This window comes from Coturnix japonica, chromosome 2 (genome assembly GCF_054131305.1).
Source record: "Coturnix japonica strain WE chromosome 2, WE-NBRP24, whole genome shotgun sequence".
Lineage (NCBI taxonomy): Eukaryota > Metazoa > Chordata > Aves > Galliformes > Phasianidae > Coturnix > Coturnix japonica.
In genome coordinates, this window is record NC_140664.1 from 60,367,647 (window position 1) to 60,391,448 (window position 23,802).

Consider the following 23,802-nt stretch of genomic DNA (forward strand, 5'->3'; position numbering starts at 1 on the left):
CATCCAACTTTCCAGGTAATCAAATAAAAACATGCTAAAAACCTTGTAAGTGGAATTGCCACAACACATGTTAACCAACCTCCCTGGTCCCGCGCAAAGAGCTCACAGAAGTCATGATGTGTACAGGCTGTATCCTACGCTGTTTCCATTCTTGATTTAAGATTTCAGTTCTTTCCAGTATCTTCTGACGATTAGAATTAAACATGCTCTAAAAATTAACCATAATTGTTAACATTACAAATAAGCTGAAGACTCACCTTCTAAAATATTAAAGAATCACAACATGCATTAAAAACGCAAACAGATTTAAAAGAATTCCTCAACATTGAATTCTTCCAATTTTGTCTAAATGTCAGTCAAGCTCATTAGATTTCATTATCACTTTCTTGTACTGAAAAGAAGTTCTCATGTTTAGAGATCTAAAGGTTTAGCACAGAATTAAGTTCTAAATAGAATTAGAAAAGAGTATGCAACTAAACAAATTGCCATACTTTCTCTCTTCACAGTCTCTTCTGATACTTAGCAGACTTGACTCAATCACATACAAATGTAATACCTGCTTATAAGATTAGAGTTAAGACAAGTTTTCAGTATGTTAAAAAAATTCATGAAATTATTATTGCAGGTGCTAAGTGCAGGACACTGAGTACTTAAGAAAATTGGTTCTGATAATAGTTGTTAAACAAGAGAATCAAAACATCCCATACCTTTACTTCATCTGCACGTCGGAATCTCTTGAGCTGCCTCAGTCTCATATATTCTGATTTTACACGTTTTCGCCAACAAATCGGTCCTTTCTCAGACTTTTTTCCTGTTTGACCCATGATTAACCTGTAAGAAACAGTGTCACATTAGTATAAACCCAGCCTGTTCGCTTACGAAGGAAGAGTGATGGGAAGGGCAGGACAGAGATATTTCTTTAATATCTACTGTATCTATTGCTTTTTTCCCCCTCAATCAGACACTCTGAATACCATCCCAGTCTAAACCACAACCCCCTCATACTTAAGTGATGGACACTGAAAGAAGTTATTTTAGTTACAAATTAACCAGCCATTCAACATTTGGTTTAAGCACTACTAAACTGCTACTTACTGTTTCCTTACAGAAAATTAAACTGCCACATAAGCCCTATTAATAACAAATCAACCTATACAGAAACCACATACAATTATATCAACAGTAACAACAACAACCATAATTCCCATCATTCTCTCACATACCCGAATCAGACTCAAGAAACCCAAAACTATGGTCTAAAACCCAGTAGAAAAAAAAATAAATCTAGCATAATCAGTTTTTCAGCGATAAACATGATTGTTAAATGATATAATAAAATAGGAAGAAAAATACATTCAAAAGGAAAAGTCTTTTGAAAGAAGTGTCAACTGTTTACAGGCCAGTTCAGCCTGTTTCCATGACTAGCCCTTACCAGCCCATAAAACCATGACAGCAAGTGAACCACATTTGTATACTTCTGGGCAGCTGAACACTTCCCAGGTAGAACTACAGTGTTTCAACACATAAGAGGAAATAATTGACTGTTGGGTTTTTGTGTTTGTTTTTTGTTTGTTTGTTTTTTCCTCAATCTCAAGAGAATATGAAAAAAATGGGGAGGGCAAGCTGATGTAAGAAAAAAGCATTTTAATACAGGATGGAGTTAATTCCCATAGTGCAGCTTATCTGGCACCTTTATATTAGGACTGCAGGAATTGTCAGTGACATTTTATTAACACCAACTTTTTGCAAAAACAAAACAAAAACCAACAAAAAAAAACAAAACAGAAAAAAAAAAACAACACCTACACTTCTAAGGAACTAAGCTTCAGAAACTAGGACAAGTTGCATAGAGAAGGACAGCCTATGCTGGATCATGAGTAGGAAAAAAAATAAAAAATGAGATGGATGAATTCTTACAGAAGGAAACCTATCTAAAGACAGTATAATATTCGACAGTTCCCATGTAACAAACTAAAAAATGACATCAGATTGTTTTTGTGTAATGACCCGGATTCAGGCAGTCCCCAGCCATCTCCTCCTTTCATTTGATTATCCTTTCTGGATTCTGATAGCCATTTCTATTGTTTCAAATCTTTCTTTCATACTTCTTCATCTTCTTTAAACAAACAATCTATAGAAATAATTTAACAGTCTTAAGTCCTGAAAATTTTATCTAGAAAAAAAACTGTGCAGTCAACTCATTTATGGGCAGTATATATCATTTCCAAAACAAATATAAAGAAAACCTAACTCCAAAACAGTTACACCATCTTTAGAGAAAGCTCATCTCCTGAAGTAACCTGCCTGATCTTATTTGGTCTCATTCAAAGGATGAAAGCCTTGCCAGAGCTCCACATGCCCTCCACGGAAAAGGAAGGTTGGGAAATGCATCAAGTCACTTCCAAGAAATTCTACTTTCTACCTGGCCAGTCAAGGACAAATTATCTCATTCCAGAATGGACAATCATCTTCATGACATGAAAAGCAAGGCATGCCTGTGTCCCACCTAAATCGGACCTAGGTCCAATACTGATCGTAATCCAGCCAGCTCTACCAAGAGGGCAATGTTGCAGAATTCAAGCGATCCCACATTGCCTGCTCTATACAGTAAAGTGCTCCCACAACCTTCTCTCCAGCTCCATCACTATTTCACCTATTCAGTTTTTGTAATATTACAAACTCCCTGATGCCATAGCTATAATGACTTTACAGAATAACTAAATCCATGGATAGAATTAGCCAATGCTGTTTTTTTTTCCATTCATGCTTGTATAGCTGGAAACAAAAGGCAACAAGAAACTAGAGCCCTAGAATACACATGCTTATGTTTTAAATACACTCTGTTAAGTGTTTCATAATTAAGTTACATACAAGATCCATGGGCTTTACAGAAAGTTTTAAAGAAATTGCATTAGCTTAAGTCAGACAACTGTTAAGCACCTAGACAGTACCTGCTCAGTTGTAGCCACTCTTTGTGAAGGCATGCATGGTGAGCTGGATGACACTGACCAAAAATAAGTGAAAACCTGACTTTACAATTGTAATTGTTTTTCTTTTCTTTTCTAAAACAATCTGTTCGATGATGGGGCCCTGGCAGAAACAAGACAATCTAAGGTCTCTTCCAACCCAAGCCATTCTATGATTCTACCCACAGTGGTAATGTAAGCAATTTGTGCATGACTACAAACCAGGGAAGAATTGTTAGGAACTCTGATGAACTCTGGGAAAAAGAATAGTGCACACAATTATACCATAAAGAAGGGCTGCTTCCACATGCTGGTTTGCTCTGAAATCACAGACTAGCTTTTTAACTGTAAGCTGTTAGCAGATCCAGACAGCACTTACATCCCTCAGTCTAAGCACACTAAATATGCTTTCCTCAAATTAAAACTAAATAAAACCACTCAGGCTGCATAGTTCAGGACAATTTTCACATTCAGCTGAGAAAACAGAATTTTAGCAACAGAAGAGAAAAAAGGTCAAGACAACCTTACCATAAACCTTAAAAAAAGCCCACCCTACTAAAAAATTTTTTAAAAAGTACCAAGATCAATATATTCTGAGTACAATTAAATGCTTATCTCCCCAGAACATCCAACTTCCAAAAATCACCAGATAAAAAAAACAAAAACTTCAAATCATCTTTCAATTGCAGAATTTGATACAGTACTAAGTAACAACATTTAAGTACTGCCAAATGATTGATTAACTGCAGCTATGTTATCAGCTATGTTAACCAAACCTTATTACTTCAAACCCTTGCAAATGTACTTCTTAGTATTTTATTTCACACACTCTAAATGAAGAATACTTTTTAATGAGTCTATTCGAAAGGTAAGCAGTTTCCAATAGACTCCTATTACAATTCTCAAGCACATGAAAATAAACCATCAGCAAAATACATGCATAATGCCAGATTTAAAAATAATAATAATAAAATAAATAATTAAAAAATAATAAACATGAATAAAAATAATAAAATAAATAAAAATTTAAAAGTATCAATAAATTACTGCTATAATCTGCAGGGCAAGTGTTTGTCTCCTTCATTTATTCCAATATTTCATCAACAGTGCACAGATTGATGAAAAACCAATGGTCAAGAAACATTCTTACTCTTGGACAAAGCAAGAAAACGTGTTCAGTGCTGCCGTTTCAGAGTTGCCAACAGCTCCCATGTTAAGTTATGCAAGTGAAGAGGGCGACGGGACAAAACACTCCTAGCACATGAACAGCCTTCACACCTGTGCTATGAACAGAACTTCTGCAGTTGCTTATCACTCTACTTTTTAGGTTTTCTGAAGAAAAAAAAAAAAAATCTCTTTCAAATCTAAGTAAACATGCACACTCATTTCCATGTAAAGAAAAATACTCTCAAGACTACTGCCACCTAGTGTACTTCAGACACTAATCCACACCAACAAAAATCTCTTCAGCAAGTACAACAGAAAAATTAGCAATTAGCACAGTTTATTAACAGTATCCAAATACATCACATACACTCCTCATAGAATTAGTCACGGTGATAGCTGAAAATACACTGCAGTGGTTTTTCTTCTATATTATAGAAAGACAGTATTTTAAGTGCAGCTCACTTTTTTTTTTTTAACTTTTTTTTTTTTTTTTACCAAGAAACTTATGTCTATGCTTTAAAACATACTTCATGCTGTTTTCTGTGCTAAAGTTCAGCATCACTGAGAATACTTCATGTAAGACATGTCTAACATTATCTGCTTTTATAAAGTTATCTTCAGACACTGTTTGGCATCAGTTTCACCTAGAAAAACATATATCCCCAGTATCAGAGGCCCTACATCGCATCTCCATCTCTGCTCAACCTCCTTTCTTGTGAGAGCTTAAGTGCTCATGAGTCTATTAATCAAACTAGGTCAGGAAAGAAATCTGTCTGAGCAGCCCATAAACATATTTCATTTTTAAACAGAGATTTTCAACAAAATCAATTCTGCAAACAGGCTTGCCACAGAAATACTTGAATCAACACAAAGGGAAGAGAGCAAGACTGAAGCAGAAACAAGAGGCAAAGAACTGAAACTGAAGGGGGCAGGAGTTCAGGCAAGCCCTGCTTTCAACAGGGATGTCCATCAAGACACATCATCTCTCTGTCACGATACCAGTACATTAAAATTACTCTTACCAGCTAGAAACAGGAAACATTTATGAAGCCACCCATGCCAGCTGTACCATTCTTTGGCCAAATAAATGTCAGCAGAATGGTAAGACTTAACCTCTTAGATACTATGAAAAAGAGTGCAATAAAAAAGTAGATTAATCCATGAATCTAGGCTATGCACCTAACTCTCAACAGCTTCACTTCATCATTCTTTGGAATCAGTGGCTGTGAGTAAAGTGGATTAGTAACCTTCATGACCAACTCTAACTTCCACATTCTGCAAGAATGTAAACTGCTTAAGAGATGGAAACCATTAGACAAGCTATCACCAAAAATAAATAAATAAAAATAAAAAAAATAAAAATCATTAAGTTCAATAAACTTAATGTAAAAATGTAAGGACAAGAACAACAGTTTGAGATATACCAGCACCATAACCTTAAACTGAGAAGGAAATATCTGCCTGCATGTAAGTATCCAACTCTCAGAATATTCTCTCTCACTCTCCCTTTATGCCTGACTACCCCAGCTTACCAAAACATTTTAGCATCAGCCCTAATGCAAGACAGACAGAGTTTACATGGCAAATATGGTAAATTTGAATGCAGTCATCAGTTAAACTAAGTCAGACTTATTCTTCTCTCAAAATACAGTTTCCTAATTGGACCAAAAAGTTGAAATTATTCATGCTGGCCTAATTAGCACCCAAACTGGAAGGGAAAAACTAGGGTAACCAGGAGTATGGAGACAAAGTAAAGCTGCTCTCGTGAATATCAGCAATCTGCTAGAGCATCTTCCTGCATTAGATTAGAACACCTCCATACCACATATAACATCCACTTTCACACCATGTAATCTTGTTTTTCCTCTCAAGACTTTGCACAATCAAATGAGTTAATCTGTTGAACTACTTCTAAGTAATTAGTTTTCAAGATGCACATTTTGTCTTGTATAAGGCAGAGGACATAGCTACCACTGACTCATTCTCAGATCTCCCAAGAAGGGTAGTGGTCATAATTAGGTAGTTAAGAAGGAAGAGCTTACCCCTTACCTGGGATAAGAGCTCACAGGAAAACTCTCAAAGAAGGCCAGCTCTAAGATGCCTTTCCTTCGACTTCCAGACCACTTTTCCGTAAATTAGAACATAACAAAGTAGTAACTTCACAAGCTCTTCAAGAAACAATTGTTCACTGTCTGAATTAATGTATCCAGACAATCAGCTCTCACTATCTCAGTAGCCCCTTGGGTTGACAGATCCCAACTGATACTTTAGAATATTCAAGATACTTCACTTTTTTTTTTTCCCTATGTTTTTTAACCAAGTATTTTAAGTCCAAATCACATTTTTCTTCACTACTTCAAAAAATGTTCCACCCCCTTATAATTACCTAGAAGGAATTACTCATCCAGCTTATTCTCACCTTGTCAGCAACTGATTTTTCTGCGTTTAGTTCCAGAATCTTTCTAGTCCTATTGCATTCAGTCTTAAGCTAGTCATTAGCTTCTTTCTGCTGCATTTATCAATCTTTTCATCTTTAGAAACATTCTGTAGTTTTGAGAATGCAGCTACAACAGTTTTTCAAAAATGAACAGTTTTACATTTAATTTCAAGTTTTGAAGTTAATTACTCTTCCTTGTTAGACCAGTGCCTCACTTTTTCAAATTTCTTTGTTAGAAACAATCTTCTTTATCTCATCCCTCTTTCAAAATATATTTTTAAAAAATAAATAAAATCACCACTTTGTGGCAGAATCACTCTTTTGGAAGCCATCACATGTTATCTTGATCCAGTCATCAGACAGGAAAAAAAAAACTGCACATAACCTTTTTTTCTTACAATTATATGAACAGCTATCATTGAGCTAAGAGTTTCACAATATACTTAAACCAATTCAATGACATTCTCCTGTAAGGAATGACAGCCCACTGTTTACTCATCTCTTCATGCTGTTAAATTTTGTGTCCTAGTCCATACATCCCATAATCATATGCTGAACTAAATAAATAACATTAAGGACCTTTTTTTTTGGTTTTTATTTAAAGTATCTTCAAAATAAGATTAGTTGGAATGTTTACTAACTCACAATAGCATAGATAAGAACTTGTAAATGAGCTCATCAGTGTGATCATTTTCTTTGAACGGCTGATTTTAGCCCTCCTATGGCTGACAGCATCATTCTGTATATACTCCTTACAGTCATTCTTGATACAAATAGCAAACATGAATCAAATGTGAGATTACTCCAATATAACTAAGTAATTTATGCTTTCCGCAATGGATTCAAAGATCAGCAAATGCCCCAGAATTATGAAACATTACAGAATGTTTTTCCATAAGTTTGAAGTCAAACAAAGTCATGAAAAACATGCAAACTTATCAAATATAGCAGTATGCCCCTGAACACTGCAGTTAGTTGCAATTCAGAAGACTCACTGACATAGAACCACCAAGATTGCCAAAGACCCACAGGATCACCCAGCCCAACCATCCTCTGAACCAATAGTTCTCACTAAACCATGTCAGTCAACACAACATCCAAACACACTTGCTCTCTGTTCCAGCTCTTTCACTTAATTATGTACGCTGCTTTATATTGCACCCCTTGATCTTGCTGGGATCCAGTGTCCCAATTCTGGAGCAATCCCTGTTTTCCATCCACATGCTTGCTTGGTGCACATACATCTTTAATTAATCTTCCTTTCTAGCCCGTTTTTCATATTTAGATGGATCTCTTCAAACACTGTTTCTCATTGATCAAACTTTATCCCAGACAAAAGAAGCAGAGGCATGGACTTTTTGATGTGACCATGACATTCTGCCAGCACTGCTACCTACAATAAGAAACATTTACCTGCCACTTAGTGTATCTGTGCTATCATTTCTCTCCTGATGGCATCAGCACTTCTGCAGCAGGGGGAGGGAGGGAGAGGGGTGGAGGGTCCTCTGTGCTGAAGAAAAGTGAGGCACTCACACCCACTGTCACCATCTAACCACACTGTGAAACAATGGCCTTACAGATTGAATTCTCAACTCCCCAGAGTGCTAAACACCTAAGACCGCAGATAATTCTCCGACTGTACTCAAATCATACTAAAATTCATTACCTTATAAGTTGAAATGCTCAACTCAGAGTAAATCAAGACAGGAAGGAAACAAGACAATCCTAGCAATCACATTTTCTTCAATCATTTTCTCCACCTAATTATTATTAAAGTGTGTTTATACTTTATCTTTTCAGGGGTTTCTACCATCATTGTAACCATGAATGAACATGAAGTACTTGAATAAAACCCAAGAACAAAACTGTACCTGAAATCAAGATTATTTCACATTTTCTACCAATCATAAAGAAGGGCATTAGTTTGTGAAATCTGACCAGCAGTACACTACGTTTGGATCTACATTTATATAATCTCACTTTACAGGAGTCCTCCATTTACAAGTCACTAACCAAGAAACAATGATGTGGATACTTCTAAGAGATTTATTAAGAAAAAAAAAAAAAGAAAAAAAAAAAGAAAAGAAAGAACAAAAAAGATAATCGATAATCTGTATTTTTTTAAAAAGAAGAAATATTAGTTTAATATCTACCACCAACATCTACCTCTGATGTTGTGCACCAATACAGAATAAAAAGAACTACTTCAGAAGCAGTCTTTTATATAAGATTATTCATTAGATTGCTGAATCCACTTGTCTATGTAAACCTACGGCTTTTAAAGCTGCCCTTCAAAAAAAAAAAAATCTTCTTTCTCTGTATCCTGACAGTTTCAGCAACAGAGAAACAAGCAAATAAAAACAAAGTGTAATTATCAAATGTCATGTAAGAAGTAATCACTTCAGTGTTAAAGTTCCTAAATTTCCACCATTATTATTTTATTCTAGAACATTTGACACTTTCAGAAGAATACTGTTTTGGAAATAAAAATGACAAGTATCTGTACTTAGCCATTTGGGGACATAAAGAGAAGGGTGAGCAGAAAACAGGAAATTATCACAAAGGAATTTACATTAAAGATGAAACCAAAATCGGCTCTAACTGAAAACTTACTTCAGTTTGGGCAACATCAGCAACACACCACACAGCAGGTAATCCAACTATTTATTTGTTTATCTGAATATTTGCATGAATAATGCTTTTAAATAGTCTCATTCATGCCTAAAAGCTCTGAAGCAAAAAAACACTTTAAATTCCAAACAGCAGAACAGCAAAGTCTTGGACCTGATTATGATGATGTTCTTTACAGGTCACTATTAAAACTATGCCACATCTCTTGCACAAGACCAAGTTTAGCTATTCGTCTGAATACAGTAAAGTTTCAGACAAACTTTTAGTTCTACAAATGCACACCACCACATTTCTCCACTCACACTCATCCATAGACTTTGTTGTTTAACACCTCCATATCTTAAAATGTAAAGCTTTTTGATATCCTGGATAAATCTGGCAGAAGAAATAGTATTTGCATCACATAAGGCATGTCTACACAAGCAAAATAATTTAGGGTATAAATGAAGTACAGTGACTATTCCACCCTAACTTGTTTTGTTGACACACCTTTTTTATTTTTTAAACTCTAAAATATCTAAGAGTTCTTTGGTTCAATCCACACACACAAAAAACACACCATACTAGAAAATCTCTGCCACACAACAGTTAAGTGGTTCAACAGCTACAGCATACTTCTTTTTCTGCATAAGCAAAGAGCTCAAAATTTCAAAATGATTGTTACATTTCCATGTATGAAGTTCATACAGAATTCTCTGTAGGGAAGTATGTAAATGTTGTAGGTAAGTTTGTATTCAGTACATTTAGTAAATTGTCTAAAAAAGCCCCTAAATAAGCTTAAAGCAATGAAAGCAACCAAGAGAGTAATTTAATCACCTCACATTTTGAAATCCCCAAAATAACTGGATATGGCATACAGCATTCCCATAAAGTACATATATGATGATTAATCCATCAGAAGTTTACATTAAGTTTTGCTTAAATTTACCACCCACTGCCTCAATGCGCTCATATCCACTGCTTGGTCTCCAAAATGTTCAGTAAGCATCTGTGAATGTCAGTGAGTGCAACTTTTCTGCATGGAGGAATTCAATCATACACCTTTGATTCATACTCATTTTCATGTCAGATGCCATTTTGTCAGACTGCCCCTCTGCTACCATCTGTCACACAGCAACAAACCGTAATGGAATACTGCCAGGAAGGTTCAACTTCTACTGCCATAACACCAACATCTTCTTTGGACACCGTGAGCCAACACTGTGAAATAGGAGGTATTACATCTTTTTTTTAAATATTAACATCTGAGTTTCCTTCCTTTCAACTACTTTATCTCTTTAAATTTTGTTTGATGGCTTTGAGATTTAAACTGAACACATAGGCTGTAAAAAGCTGAATACACGGTAGAAGAAACCAACCATATAAAAGGTTGAATGAGAGAAAAGAAAAAAAAAAAAAAAGGATGCAATGTAAAATGACAAAGGTAATAGAGCCAGCTCTAAATTAACGAAGTATATATTAAACAGACCCTCAAAGATTTTTTTTTCCCGTTGATTTAAAACACAAAAACACACCATAGAAAGCCCAAGATATGGACTGCTGTGTTTACATACAACATCATTTAAGCAGGTACTATATACACAAAACCAAAACAGTTCTGAAATACTCCTTACAATAGCACACCTAAGAAGTCTTTACTTGCATACAGAATTATGACAGTACGTTCAATCATTTGTTAATTTTATATAGCCAAATCAGAAGTTTTAGAAATACTGTACCACATTTTCAAGCAATTGCTAATACTGCACTGATCCACTCATATCATTCCATAGGTACTTTTATCCATATTTAGGACATAGTAAATAACTAGATTTCCAAAGGTGAGATGACCATTATAAGCACTGTTGATTTTACGATTAAATGGAGCAGAGTAAGCATTGTAAATCTTACCAAGAAGATAGTGTTCTTCACCCACTGACCTGATAGGTACAATCACTGAAACACTCTGCACATTTCAGCCAGATAGCCTAAATAAGGTCCTGATACACAACAATCTAATTATTTTCTGGTGTTGAGTTTTTTGGTTTTTTTCCATATTTTTATGGACACAGAAAGAATATCTAAAACACATCTTTATCTCTCATGGTTTTGCTTTTTGAAGTGGTAATAAATTCAAAAGCCTATAGTTAAATAATTAGCTATATATTTAAACATCCCTTTCTTTCTGCTGTTTTTAATAATTAAGTTTAAAATGTAAAATTATCATTTGCATATAGTACTGAATTTTCACTTTTTTTTTCTTCTTTTTTCTTTTTCCAAAGAGTTGCCTCTACCTCAGTTTAGTTAATTCAAGCTATCTACTCCAGTTTTGGAAGCAGCTTTTTCACTTTCACTGAGGATCCAGAACTTGTCCACAGTTAACGGAAATCTAGATGTACAGACAAAAACAAGCCTGTAACAATCAAACTGCCTGCTATTGTCTGTTATAGAAAATTGCATTTCTACCGCTGTGTTTTTAGAAAATGTCACTGCTTTTTGTTTGTGTCTCATCAGAATCTACTTCCTCTTCCAATAAATTTCACTCTTTACTTCTACCTCACAAATAGTAGTACATGCCAAAGTCTTTAGCTGATATCTGTTAGAACACATCAAATATCCCATTCTTTTTTGTTTTCCTTTTAACCTTTAACTCAACAAAAATCATGGCATATACTTAAAAAACAAACCAAAGTAATCAGCTAAGTTGAATGAACATCTTCATTGTTCCCCAAAAAGGTCTCTCCCTGTTTTGCATCTATTTCATATGAGGCTTTTCTGTCTCATCTTCCTTTCCCCAGACATAAAGGCTTAACTGAAATTATCACCTGAACTATGATGCCACTGGATAAGTCATCCTTTTAAAGACTGATTTAGCCATACCAGTATATTTGCACTAGCCATACACATAGATGCTAAACATACAGATACATACATAAATACACTTGGAGACACAAACACAGCTGCTGTCTTCAGATGCCATTTCAGTGAGACTGGCAGCACTCTCCACCTTCACGCTATGATCCAATTGCAAGGTTCATTGCAATATAATCATTAAAATTAAAAATAATCCTCTCATTACTATCTGACAGCTTTCCTTAGGAGCAGTCTTAGTTTTTCCTCAAGTAAGCAAACACCTCACAAAGTTATCAAGAATTATATTCTAGCACAAGGTTCGTTTTCTCAATTTTTTATTTTATATTTTTAACTCTGGTCACCTGAATTTTCCTTGGACACATAACTCCATAAAGATCTACTTGTTTCAGTAAACTTCTGAATTTTTCTTGTTTAGCAAAAACTGACAAGTCTTGATCCTAAGATTCTCAGCATCCTTGCTGAGGAAAATGTTATTCCCCCCTAAAATTTCACATGCTTCAAAGTCAGCTACAATGAATCATAACTAACTGGAGAGCATAACATGCAGATTACAGCCATCACTAAAGTTTTCCACAATACTTTTGTTCAAGCACAACACAGGGCAAGCATCTGTTAAATTTGCCTTCTGTCAGTATTACAGCCATTTTGAAAATCAACTTTCCCTGTTTCATCAAATGAAGATAACATCGTCTTTTAAAATTGTTCTTCAACTTTAACAATACAGCTGTGAAGTTAATAAAATGTATATATGATGTATATATCTAAAGAGGCAGAAAGTTCTTGTGAATGAATGGTGACAAGGAGAGGTTTTGTCTGTTTTTTAGACTAGTTTTCAGAGGATCTCTGAAACGCACCAGCTTCTGTGTACACTGTTGGCGTATGTGACATGCAGCTCATTCTGACGTATGTTGATTCACAGAAAGCAGCAGTTAGTTTGCACTCTCCATATATACAATTAGTACACTCACTAATGTACTACAAGAATTCCCTACTTGCTAAGCCAAAGTTTCCTTGTAGATAAGCTGAAGTACATTTACATCTCACCTACAAATGCCATAATATCATAGAACAAATATAAACCCATTAGAAGGCATATTTCCAACAAAGTCACCCACGATATTTCAACTCATTGAAAATTCTAGGTAGAAGAAAATACCATGTGGAAAGCAAAAAAGTTTGAATTTCTAGTCTCCAGCCTAAGCTTATAGACTATTGCTTTATCTGATTTTAAACTGAGCAAAGACTTTTAATGTTCTTCTGCCAATAAGTATTTTCAGTGTATGTCACTTTCAGAGTAATATTTTAGAATGTCTAAAAAAGTATTTTATTGCATAAAACTTTTGAATAATACCTCCTAAAGTACTAGAACCGTGTTTTCTGAAAGACACTGTAAGCCTTATCTATATTATTATGATCTAATATAAAGCAAGGATAGCTACCATACACTGTGGACAAGTAATACTCACCCTTCTGAAGATGCGTTATTGTTATCACAATTAAACATTCCCTGAACTCTCAATTTGATACAGACACTGGGGACAAACAAAGAATGACCTTTTAATTTTTACAAGTCACAAAGAACCGGAATGTGCCAAGCCCTAAAAATAATAATAATAAATTAAAAAATAATGGAAAAAAGGGGGGTGGGGTAGGGGGAAAGAGGAAAAAGAGAAAAAGAGAGAAAGGACTTGTATATGAGGAAATCTCCGTTTAGAAGTTTATCAAGTACTAAAAATACCAGTAAAGTCTCGCTGAAGTACTGAACGGTTGGATCTGCAATTGCTCGACTTGCACAAAGACAAACCTATCCTGCAACAAATAAACAGACCAAACAAAAACAAAACCAAAAAACCAAACAGAGAAAAAAACCAAGGCCCTAGTTCCACTGAAATATACTGTTTCATAACTTTGAAAAAGTATCTTGAGCCAGGTACAGGTTCATTATACCATTTTTGCTACATTATGCTGAGACTGCTTTTCTTTCTGCCCATTCCTAATAATTTTTGGATGTTCGTACTTAACACCAGATACACATGCGTTGCGCTACAATACATTGATTTCATCACCTTTGTCTGATCACACACACGCCTGTTGCTCCAGCACAACTCCGTCCCTTTCACACCTCCCCAAACATGCCGATTTCAGAGATCGCCCCACACACCCGCGCTTTGCGACATTAGGTCTCCAACTCAGCAGTTCCAGCTCCCTCCGAACTCTGGAGGGCCGGTTAGCTGAGCAGCGCCCTTCCCGACGAGGAAGTTGGCCGGACAGATTGACTCCCGCGCCGTCCCCGCTCTCCCGCACTCGGTGCCCGTGAAACTCGCCGGGGGCTGGAGAGCCCCGTCGCAGACTGGCCAGCGGGACGGCAACGTGCGAGGGCGAGAGTGGGAACGCGCCGCTTCCGGGACACCGCGGGCACATGGGGCTGCCGCGGACCTACTCGCACCCCAGGGCGGGGGCTACCGCCGCGTAACAACTTCTGCACCGTGCTTCTCTCTCGGAGGGGGCTGAGGCGGACAGAACGGACTTGTCTTCGCGTTTCGGACTCACCGAGACCTCACCTAGTGTACGTTTAACACACGGATCCCCCCGCCGACCCCTCAGCGAAACCGTGCCAGAGGCAGCCGCCACCACAGGAGGCCGGCAGGAACGGGGAGGAGAGGAAACAGCCGGCTCCTACCCGCTCTTTCTCCCGCACGGCGCCAGTCGCCCCCCCCGCCCAAGGCTCCGCTCCGCCGAGCGCGGCGCGGCCAGGATGGACAGAGCCAACTCAGACAAAAGGCACCGTCGGCTCCGCGCCGCTCCCTCCGCTGTCAACGGCTGCAGAGCGGGCGCGAATCTCGCTGCCGCCCCCCACCCCATCCCGTTCCTTCAAGCGCGACGCGGCGCGCTGCTCGGGACCGAGGCGGTCGCGCCCTCCCTGTCTGCCTCCCCACCCCCCATAACAAAGGGAGTCGGTTATAAATAACTGCTCCCGGCCCGCAGCCCGTACGGTGGTTGTGGTGCTGCTGCCGCTGCCGTCCAGCTCACCCGTCCCCTCGCTCCAATCTCGTGCCACCGCCACCACAGCCGCTTCGCTCCCCGACTCTTCTTCCCTCCTGCCTCCGGCTGCCGGATTCACCCTCCCGGACCGAGCGCCAAATACAGTGGCCCAATCGGTAACACGTTCATTGGCGAGAGCCGAGCGCCGCCCCGATTGGACGGACGCGGACGGAGCGCCCCGAGCCAATCAGGGGCGGAGAGGGGCGGGGAGAGGGGCGGGGTCCGTGCCCCACGTGCTGGCGGGAAGGAGGGGTGGGGGAGCTCTTTGTTCTCGCGCTGCCGCCCGGGCTGGCGGTTTTGTGCCCTCTTTGCCCGTCCGTGTAGCTGAGCGGGCAGCGGGTCTGGAGTTTGAGGTGCTCCGGCCGCCGCCTCACGGGGACTGGGGAGGGGAGGGAGGCGAGGGGTCCGACGGGAGCGGGGAGGGGCCTCGCGTCTCAGTGCTGCTGAGTTTGAATCAGTTCGAAAGTGGGAGCTGTAACGGTTTTAACAGTCGTGCTGCTGCTTCCGCGCGCTGCAGAGAGGGGAGGGGACGGGACGGGACGGGACGGGACAGGACGGAGAACTGTAGGAGAGGCGCGTCTGCGACCAGGCGGGAAGATCCAGGCGGGGACTGGGGGTGTTGTTGGCAGGAGCTGCTTACCTCAGCACGGCCCGCTCCCTGCCCGTCGCTTCCGCGGCGGGCTCTCTCCTTCCCGGCATTGCGCCGTGCCGAGCGTTGGCTGGCTGAGTCATTAACCAGAGTACGTGATGCATCCTCCTGCCGTGTCATCTGACCTTTGCGCACCCAAACCTAGCACGTATCTGTCCTTTTGTTTCACGCTGTTGCTCACGAATTTTGGTGCCTTGCTGTTCTGTAACCAGCATGGATTCTTAACTGTCAAAATCCCATTGTGTCCCATCTTGGCAGTGATGGTAAATCACAGCAACAGCAAGGTGTCCATTCTGCATAAGGCTGGGATCCTGTTGCTAGTGATACACTGTCTCTAGCCTAAGGTTGCTACCATTTTCCCTCGTTTTTATTCTACGACTCAGTCACGTTGACAAGGAGGTACTTTAAACCTCAAGGATTCATTCCCCCTTAGCCTTCTTTTGTCTCACTGTTTGGCCACTGCAGCCCTTCTTTGTTGACTGGAAAAACAAAATTGCCAAGATAAGATCATGGTGGGAAACTTCCATGTATGCTTGTCACCATCTCTCCTTCCTAAGCCTCCTGTGTTCAGCACTACTTCTGAGGTAGAATGGATTGTGAGCCTTGTACCCTTACTGTCTGTTACCAGTGTTTCTCACCTTCCCTTGCAAATCACTTCTGATACATTCAACTACCTTGTCTCATCTTTGTGTGAAGCCCAAAAATTAGCACTGTCCACCATAATGAGGTTCTGAATGATAAAAATCCTATGAGAGAAGATCATTGACACAGCTTCATGCCCAAATCTTTCAGCTGCATTATAGGCCAAACAAGGATCAGAGTTCTTTTAATGTGGAACAGAAATTATTTCCTCTTATGTTTGCATGTCACGAAATGATATATTGTCATACTCTTTCTCTGATTCTACTAGAGTAGATGACCTTTTCCAAGATTACGTTAAAACTATCAACTTTGCAAAATGTCAGTCATTTCTTGAAATTCAGCTATTTAAATCTATTCTGCTCCAAGATGGCTGGCACCACCAAAATGGCTACCCAGTCTCTTCACAGCTTGGAACTTGTAGTTTTTTTATTGTTAGAATTGCACTTCATGAGATCTTATCTTAGTCTATATATATATATATATACAACTCCTGTGATAAATAAGCATAGCGTAACTTTAAGCAAGCACTATAGTCAGTCACAAGGTGAAAAAAAAATGTGTTGCGGAGACAACACTGAACTCAATTGCAGTACACGCTTCAGTTTTTGTCTTGCACAGAAAGTTATTCACCTGCTGTACGTGAAGCTAATGCTTACTAGAAAATAAAACACATTTTGAATGGAACTACTCTTTCTGTTTTGCACTCTGTGAAAACAATCTTTCCATGCTGCGTTTCAGTTCTAGACTCTTAAAGTGATGAATCCTCAGTGAGGATCTCCATGAAGTGTCAATTTTCTGATCATATGGGCTATTTAAAATAACCTGGAGAATTCTGGCAGCTTGTTTCTTTTTTTCTGCACGTGGATGCTTAATGTTGTAATGAGCTGCTTATAGACTTTCTGTTTTCATGGAGTAAACCACCCAAACATTTTTCTGTTCTGCTGCATTTTCACGATTAAAGAATGCCTGAACACCAATCTGCATTATGAAGAGGCATTTGGACCAGATCTGTGAGCAAAAAATATTACAAAAGTTTCTGGAATAATTATGAAATCTGTTATTCTGATGAGTTGTTATTCTGAAAAGAGTCAGTTCTGGTGGCAACATGTAATAGTTCTGAAAAAAAGTAACTAATGTTGAAGATGTTTATTTTGCTTAACAATCAAAATAGAACTAGACTCTGGAAGAGAGTATCTTATCTGGCTTGGATGCTTCTGGAATTGTTGAAATCTTTTGCCTCTCTTTTACAAAAAACTTTCTTGAAGAGATTTTTCTGTGCTCACAATACATGAATGAAAAATGACTTCAGGTTTTTCATGTATGACTGAAAACAGAATGGGGATTTGTTGGTTCTGATTCACTAATATTTATCTGACACATTCGTTGTTAAACAATGTTATAGGATTTTCCTAATTTTGATTGCTTACACTGAGATGTACTTATGTGTCACTGGGGAAAAAAAAAAAAAAAAAAAAAAAAAGCATATTAATATAGAGAAGAAAAAAAAAGGTACACTGCTACAAAGCAAAAACAATAGCTGACTTATTTTAAAGATTTTGATGTTTCAGATAAGGTGGTATTTCCAAGACAATTATTCTTTATACATTGTAATCTTAATTATTGTCCTGATAATCTACTGATTCCTGCTGTCAGAATTGCAGTGTTTCTTCCATCTGTCTGGGGACCCAGCAAAGCATTTGGGGAACTGCCTTAGCTTGAAAAAAGCACACTTGATGGCCAGTATTTCCACTGCCTGCCCTGCTTGTTTAAGACAGGCACAGCCAGGTTGCCCCACTGTTAGCCACTTAGAGCAGGCATCTTGGTGGCTGGGTTCATCATAGAATCATAGAATTACTCAGGTTGGAAAAGACCTCAAAGATCATCAAGTCCAACCGAAGTCTAACCATAGTACCCTAACTCTAACAACCCTCTGCTAAATCATATCCCTGAGCACCACATCCAAGCAGCTCTTAAACACATCCAGGGATGGCGATTCAGCCACCTCCCTGGGGAGCCTATTCCAGTGTTTAATTACCCTTACTGTAAATAAGTGTTTCCTAACATCCAAACTAAACTTACCTTGGCACAACTTGAGGCCATTTCCCCTTGTCCTGTCACCTGTCACCAGTGAGAAGAGACTTATCCCACTCTCACTGTAAGCTCCTTTCAGATACTGGAAGAGAGCGATAAGGTCTCCCCTCAGCCTCCTTTTCCCCAAACTAAACAACCCCAACACCCTCAGACTCTCCTCATAAGGCTGATTTTCCAAGCCCTTCACAAGCCTTATTGCCTTTCTCTGGACCTGCTCCAGTACTTCCATGTCCTTTTTGAATTGAGGTGCCCAAAACTGAACACAGTACTCGAGGTGAGGCCTCACCAATACTGAGTACAGGGGCAGGATTTCATAGTTTCATAGTTTCGTGCGGGTTGGAAGGGACCTTAGAGATCATCGAGTCCAGCCCCCGGGATTCGAGCCTCTGTGTAGCAGAGCGGCACTTCTACCACTTGCGCCACAGGGGGGATTCGAACTCCGGGCCCCAGTGTTGCAAGGCGGCGTCTTTAACCACTGCGCCACCGGGGCACACTTTGTTTTCTTAGTCCTGCTCACCACACCATTACTGATACAAGCCAGGATGCTGACCTCATTGCAGCCTTTCAATACCTGAAGGGAACTTACTCCCAGGAGGGGAGTAAACTCTTCGAAAGGGCTGACAATAGCAGGACACGGGGAAATGGTTTTAAGTTGAACGAGGGAAGATTTAGGTTGGATGTTAGGGGGAAGTTCTTCACTAGGAGAGTGGTTAGGCCCTGGAACAGGCTACCCAGGGAGGTTGTGGATGCCCTGTTCTTGGAGGTGTTCAAGACCAGGTTGGACAGGGCCCTGGGCAACCTGATCAAGTAAATGTGTATGTTCGGTGGCCCTGCTAGGCAGGGGAGTTGGAACTACATGATCCTTGAGGTCCCTTCCAACCAGGGTCATTCTGTGATTCTGTGATTCTGTGATGCCTTCTTGGCCACCAGGGCACTTTGTTGGCTTGTGTTCAGCCAACTGTCCATCAGCACACCAAGGTCCCTTTCCATCAGGCAGTTTTCCAGCCACACCTCCCCAAGCTTTTAGGGTTGCCTGCAGTTGTTGTGACCAAAATGCAGGATCCGATACTTGGCCCTGTTGAAACTCATGCTGCTAACCTTGGCCCATCGATCCAGTCTATCCAGGTCTCTCTGTAGTGCCCTTCTTCCCTCTGGCAGATCAACACTCCCTCCCAACTTGGTGTTGTCTGCAAACTTACTGAGGGTGCACTCAACCCCTTCATCAAGATCATCAGTGAAGTTGTTAAACAGAAGCGGTCCCAGCACTGAGCCTTGGGGAACATGGCTTGTGACTGGCCACCAACTGGATTCAGCTCCACTGACCACAACTCTTTGTGCCCAGCCATCCAGCCAGTGCTTCACCCAGCGGAGCATACACCTCTCCAAAGCACGGGCTGCCAGCTTCTCCACCAGAATGTTATGGGAGACAGTGTCAAAGGCCTTTCTGAAGTCCAGGTAGACCACACTGACAGCCTTACCCAATCCACTAAGCGGGTCACCTTGTCATCGAATGAAATAAGGTTTGCCAGACAGGATCCACCATTCATAAACCCATGCTGACTAGGCCTGATCCCCTAGCTGACCTTTAATTGGTCCAAGATGGTTCCCAAGGTTATTCATTCCATAACCTTCCCAGACACTGAGGTGAGACTGATAGGCCTGTAGCTACCAGGTTCATCTTTCCAGCCCTTTTTGAAGATGGGCATCACATTTGCCAGCCTCCAATCCACCAGGACATCCCTGGTCAGCCAGGACTGCCAAGTTCTCATAAATTATCTTTTGACTTGCTGATCACAATGTTGTTTCCCTTTATACTTGGAGATCTAGCTACACTGCCCTACAAAAAAAGCCTTTTGCACTGAAAATAATATCATATGGTATGTTCAGAAGTAAGATCTTTCTTTCTTTCTTTTAATTTATTTAGTTTTGTCGTGCTGTTCCAAGTCTGCATTGGAAGATGTGCCTCACATTCAATATGCATTCAGTTCCTAATTCTAATCTGTACTTTTTCAGGTATGTTGGCTTATTTTGTGGATTAAATCCTGTCCATGTGAATTTGACAAGTTTTTACAAAATGTTTACAAACATGGAAATGTATGTATAGAACTAAAAGGGGAGCCTAAAATGATGAATCTGTAAAGGCATAAAATTGTTAGGCACTGCAATAATTGCATAGTAGAAGTCAACAGGTACCCAACTGGAGCTAACCACTTGTTTCATTATTACAAAACAAACAAACAAACAAACAAAAACAAACATTAACAAAAAAAGGTAGTTTTTTTATTGTGTTAATTTTTATCAACACTTGACAACAATGTAGCCATTTCAAGATCAACTATGTTTTACAGTGTTTTTCTGTAGATTCCTGATGGCACTTTGGAACTAATTTCCCTGAAAGAAATGCAACCTTATGACTCATTTCACAATCTATTTCATAGAATCACAGAATTTTAGGGGTTGGAAGAGACTTCTAGAGATCATTGAGTCCAACCCCTTGCACATTCCCTATAGCAGGTTGCGCAGTTAATTGTCTGGATGTATACTGAATATCTCCAGAGAAACTCCACAGCCTCTCTGGGCCACCTGTTCCAATGCTCCATCACTCTGACAGTAAATGAGTTCTTCATTGCATTAGCATGGAACTTCCCGTGTTCCAGTTTCTGCCTGTTGCCCCTTCTTGTTTTATTGCACTCCATTGAAAAGAGTCTGCCCCATAAGCTCAATTCCTACACTTTAGATGTTTATAAATAGTAATCAGATCCTCTCTCAGCCTTCTCTTCTCCAGATAGAAGAGTCCCAGGTCTCTCAGCTTTTCCTCACAAAAGAAATGCTCCAGATGCTCATTTTGTTGCTCTCCATTGGACCCTTTCCAGGAGATCTCTGTCTAAGAGATGGAGAACTTTGAACTGGGAGAGCCCAGAAATGAACACAAGGAGCCCAGAACTGAACACAGTTTCTGACTTCTGCTTTTCTTTTGACTGTATGTATATCCACAGAATTGAATTTGATGTACAGCTGAAGTAACTTTGAACACAAAGGCCATTAGGTCAGATGAATGAACCTAGGAGCCCAGTCACAGCAAGACACAATCTCCTCATGCCTTGCCAGTGCTTTTCAGGCTTGCCAAGTCTCACACATTGTGTCTCCTGCGTCACATAGTACATGACCATACAAGTGTGTAATATATTTCATACAAAGTTTAAGTGCTTTAAACAGGCTGGACCACTGTGGATCTATCATAAATAGATCTGAGGTGGTCCATCATGATGAGCTCAAGGAGATTTTTCATTTCCCTTTGAGGGAAATTGATGCGAATCAAGTAAAGGTGTAGGTGCATCACACAATTGACTCAAACTATGGCACTGTGTCAAATACAGTGCAGTATCTTTTTGATTAAGAAGAAATGTTGCCAAAAGAAAAAGTCCAATGTCGTTTTTATGAAATAACAGAAGCAGCATAAATGATTTTTGTTAACTCTTTCTTAACATGTGGAGATAAAACTTAACTGCATGTAATCATTCATTTCAAACTGTGAAAAAGTTGAATGGATTCAATTCAAAATTAATTTGATTTTTAAAATTATCTGTAGATGATGATTTCACTTTAAAGAATCTGTTTTTGTTTATCTTGTTTTCACAGGAGCTATTTTAGCTGTGTAGGAAACATACATCCCTTTGTCTGCTTGTTTTTCACCTTTATTTTTTTTTCCTGACCTGTATTTACTGATATATTCATACCTTTGATTTTAATCAAAATGGTAAAGCCTATTAGAATTGCTGTGAAAGCATATGCTTAAGAGCTTATATTCCAGAGCCTATTTCCAGCTGTTTTTGGCAGAGTGGTTGTATATTGTTGCACGCCAATCATAGGCAAAGATTTTCCCAAAGGGAAAAAGCTGTAAATATAAAGCCTTAAGTGGGCATTCAGTGGGAGTTAATAGATGGCCTCCCTTTGATCCACATCCAGGATTAAAAGCCTGAGTTTTAAGTATTCCTCTTCTGTAAGGACTACTCTGAAAGTAACACCTCCTACTTTATAATGTTGGCCCAAGAAGTCAGGGGTGTATGTTGGTGGTATGGCAGTAGAAGCTGAATCTTCCCACAAAAAATTCCATTACATTTTGTTGCTGTGCGACAGATGGCAGCAGAGGGGTAGTTTGAAAAAATGGTTTCTGACATGGAAATGTGTAAGAGGCAAAGGTGTGTGCCTGAGCTCCTCCATGCAGGAAAACAGTGGGTGTTAGCACTGTGAGGCAGTGAGTGGTGTGTTTCAACAGTAACGACAGCAACATGAAAGACAAATAATTTCTGCTGATTTTAACAAGCTTAGCATACTGGCTCTTGTTCATCATTGGCAAAAATGAATAGTTAGTGATGGTAATGGTGTTGAAACAACAGTGTTTCATAGCTGAAAATTTATTCAATAGTGTTATTGTGCTCTTTGTCATAGTTTCCATGGAAACAGGAGGCATTACTTTCAGAGTAACCTACATATTTGAGTATTTTCTACTTGTGTACTGCTGTATTATGCTTTATTTGCTCCTTCTTATTCTCTCCTTCTCACACCCGCCGTCAGTTCTCTTTTTGTAAAGGTGCAGTCCTATGAAAGAATTGCCTAATCGTGACATATAAAACAGTAGGTGTTGGCCCTAGCTATTTTTTTATTATTATTATTATTAAGGTAATTATATATATGTATGTATACACGAACTCGTATACTCTATGTTAGTTATCTCATAAAAGTTGAAAATGAAAGTATTGTTTAGCAACATAAACTTGGTTAAAGCTGGAAAAAAAAAAAAAGAAAGAAAGAAAACAACATCTCGTTTACTGGACAACACTGGGAAAGTCTACACATCGATGGATTTTAGGATCTGTTAAGATCTCTCCAGAATTAGTAAGTTTTAAGGTCAAAAAGTTTAAGATGTATGATAAAGAGTTTGCACTGGAAGTTAAAAATTGAAACTCATGGACAGATTTAAAATAAATTATTAAAATAAGAGATTCTTCACCACGTTTTGGGGAGATGTACACAGTAGAAGTATGCACACCACATGCTTATAGATTGTGCCAGTGTTTATATGCTGCGTTTCTTGTGATTCAGGAGGACTGTTAGATGATAGCATATCCCAAGTTTAATCTCTTGGGTCGTGGCTGCAGAAAAATTCTATGAAGTCAGGGACCGTATTAAGCTGCTCCTGTTCTTTGTCTGTCACATGTGTAAAGAGAACGTGGTGAGTCAAGATGCCCATCCCTTCCCTTCCAACAGAAAGCAAGTATTACAACACCCCTGGCTTTTTGTCTTTCAGTCCTAGCCTTGGGTGA

The 23,802-nt window shown here is 39.3% G+C and overlaps 1 protein-coding gene and 1 long non-coding RNA gene across 22 annotated transcripts in view; one reads left to right on the forward strand and one right to left on the reverse strand.

Annotated features, from left to right (window-relative positions):
- Positions 1-16,141, reverse strand: part of EZH2 (enhancer of zeste 2 polycomb repressive complex 2 subunit) — a 42,274-nt gene extending 26,133 nt beyond the window's left edge. For 5 of the 21 annotated variants that reach the window (XM_085539960.1, XM_085539952.1, XM_085539959.1 and 2 more), the window contains exons 1-3: positions 15,085-15,202; positions 708-831; positions 80-208 (exon numbers count right to left, since the gene is read on the reverse strand). In XM_085539960.1, the coding sequence (XP_085396086.1) occupies positions 80-208; positions 708-824 (246 nt within the window). In that variant the 5' untranslated portion in view covers positions 825-831; positions 15,085-15,202. Of the gene's footprint in view, positions 1-42; positions 209-707; positions 832-14,215; positions 14,386-15,046; positions 15,203-15,736 lie in introns of those variants that run through there. The other 16 variants (XM_085539962.1, XM_085539957.1, XM_085539955.1 and 13 more) reach the window with 9 other exon arrangements.
- Positions 15,326-23,114, forward strand: LOC146761851 (uncharacterized). Its single transcript, XR_014943483.1, has 3 exons — positions 15,326-15,449; positions 20,403-20,491; positions 23,070-23,114. It is a non-coding gene; the product is annotated as an uncharacterized LOC146761851 (long non-coding RNA).
- The last annotated feature ends 688 nt before the right edge of the window (positions 23,115-23,802 follow it).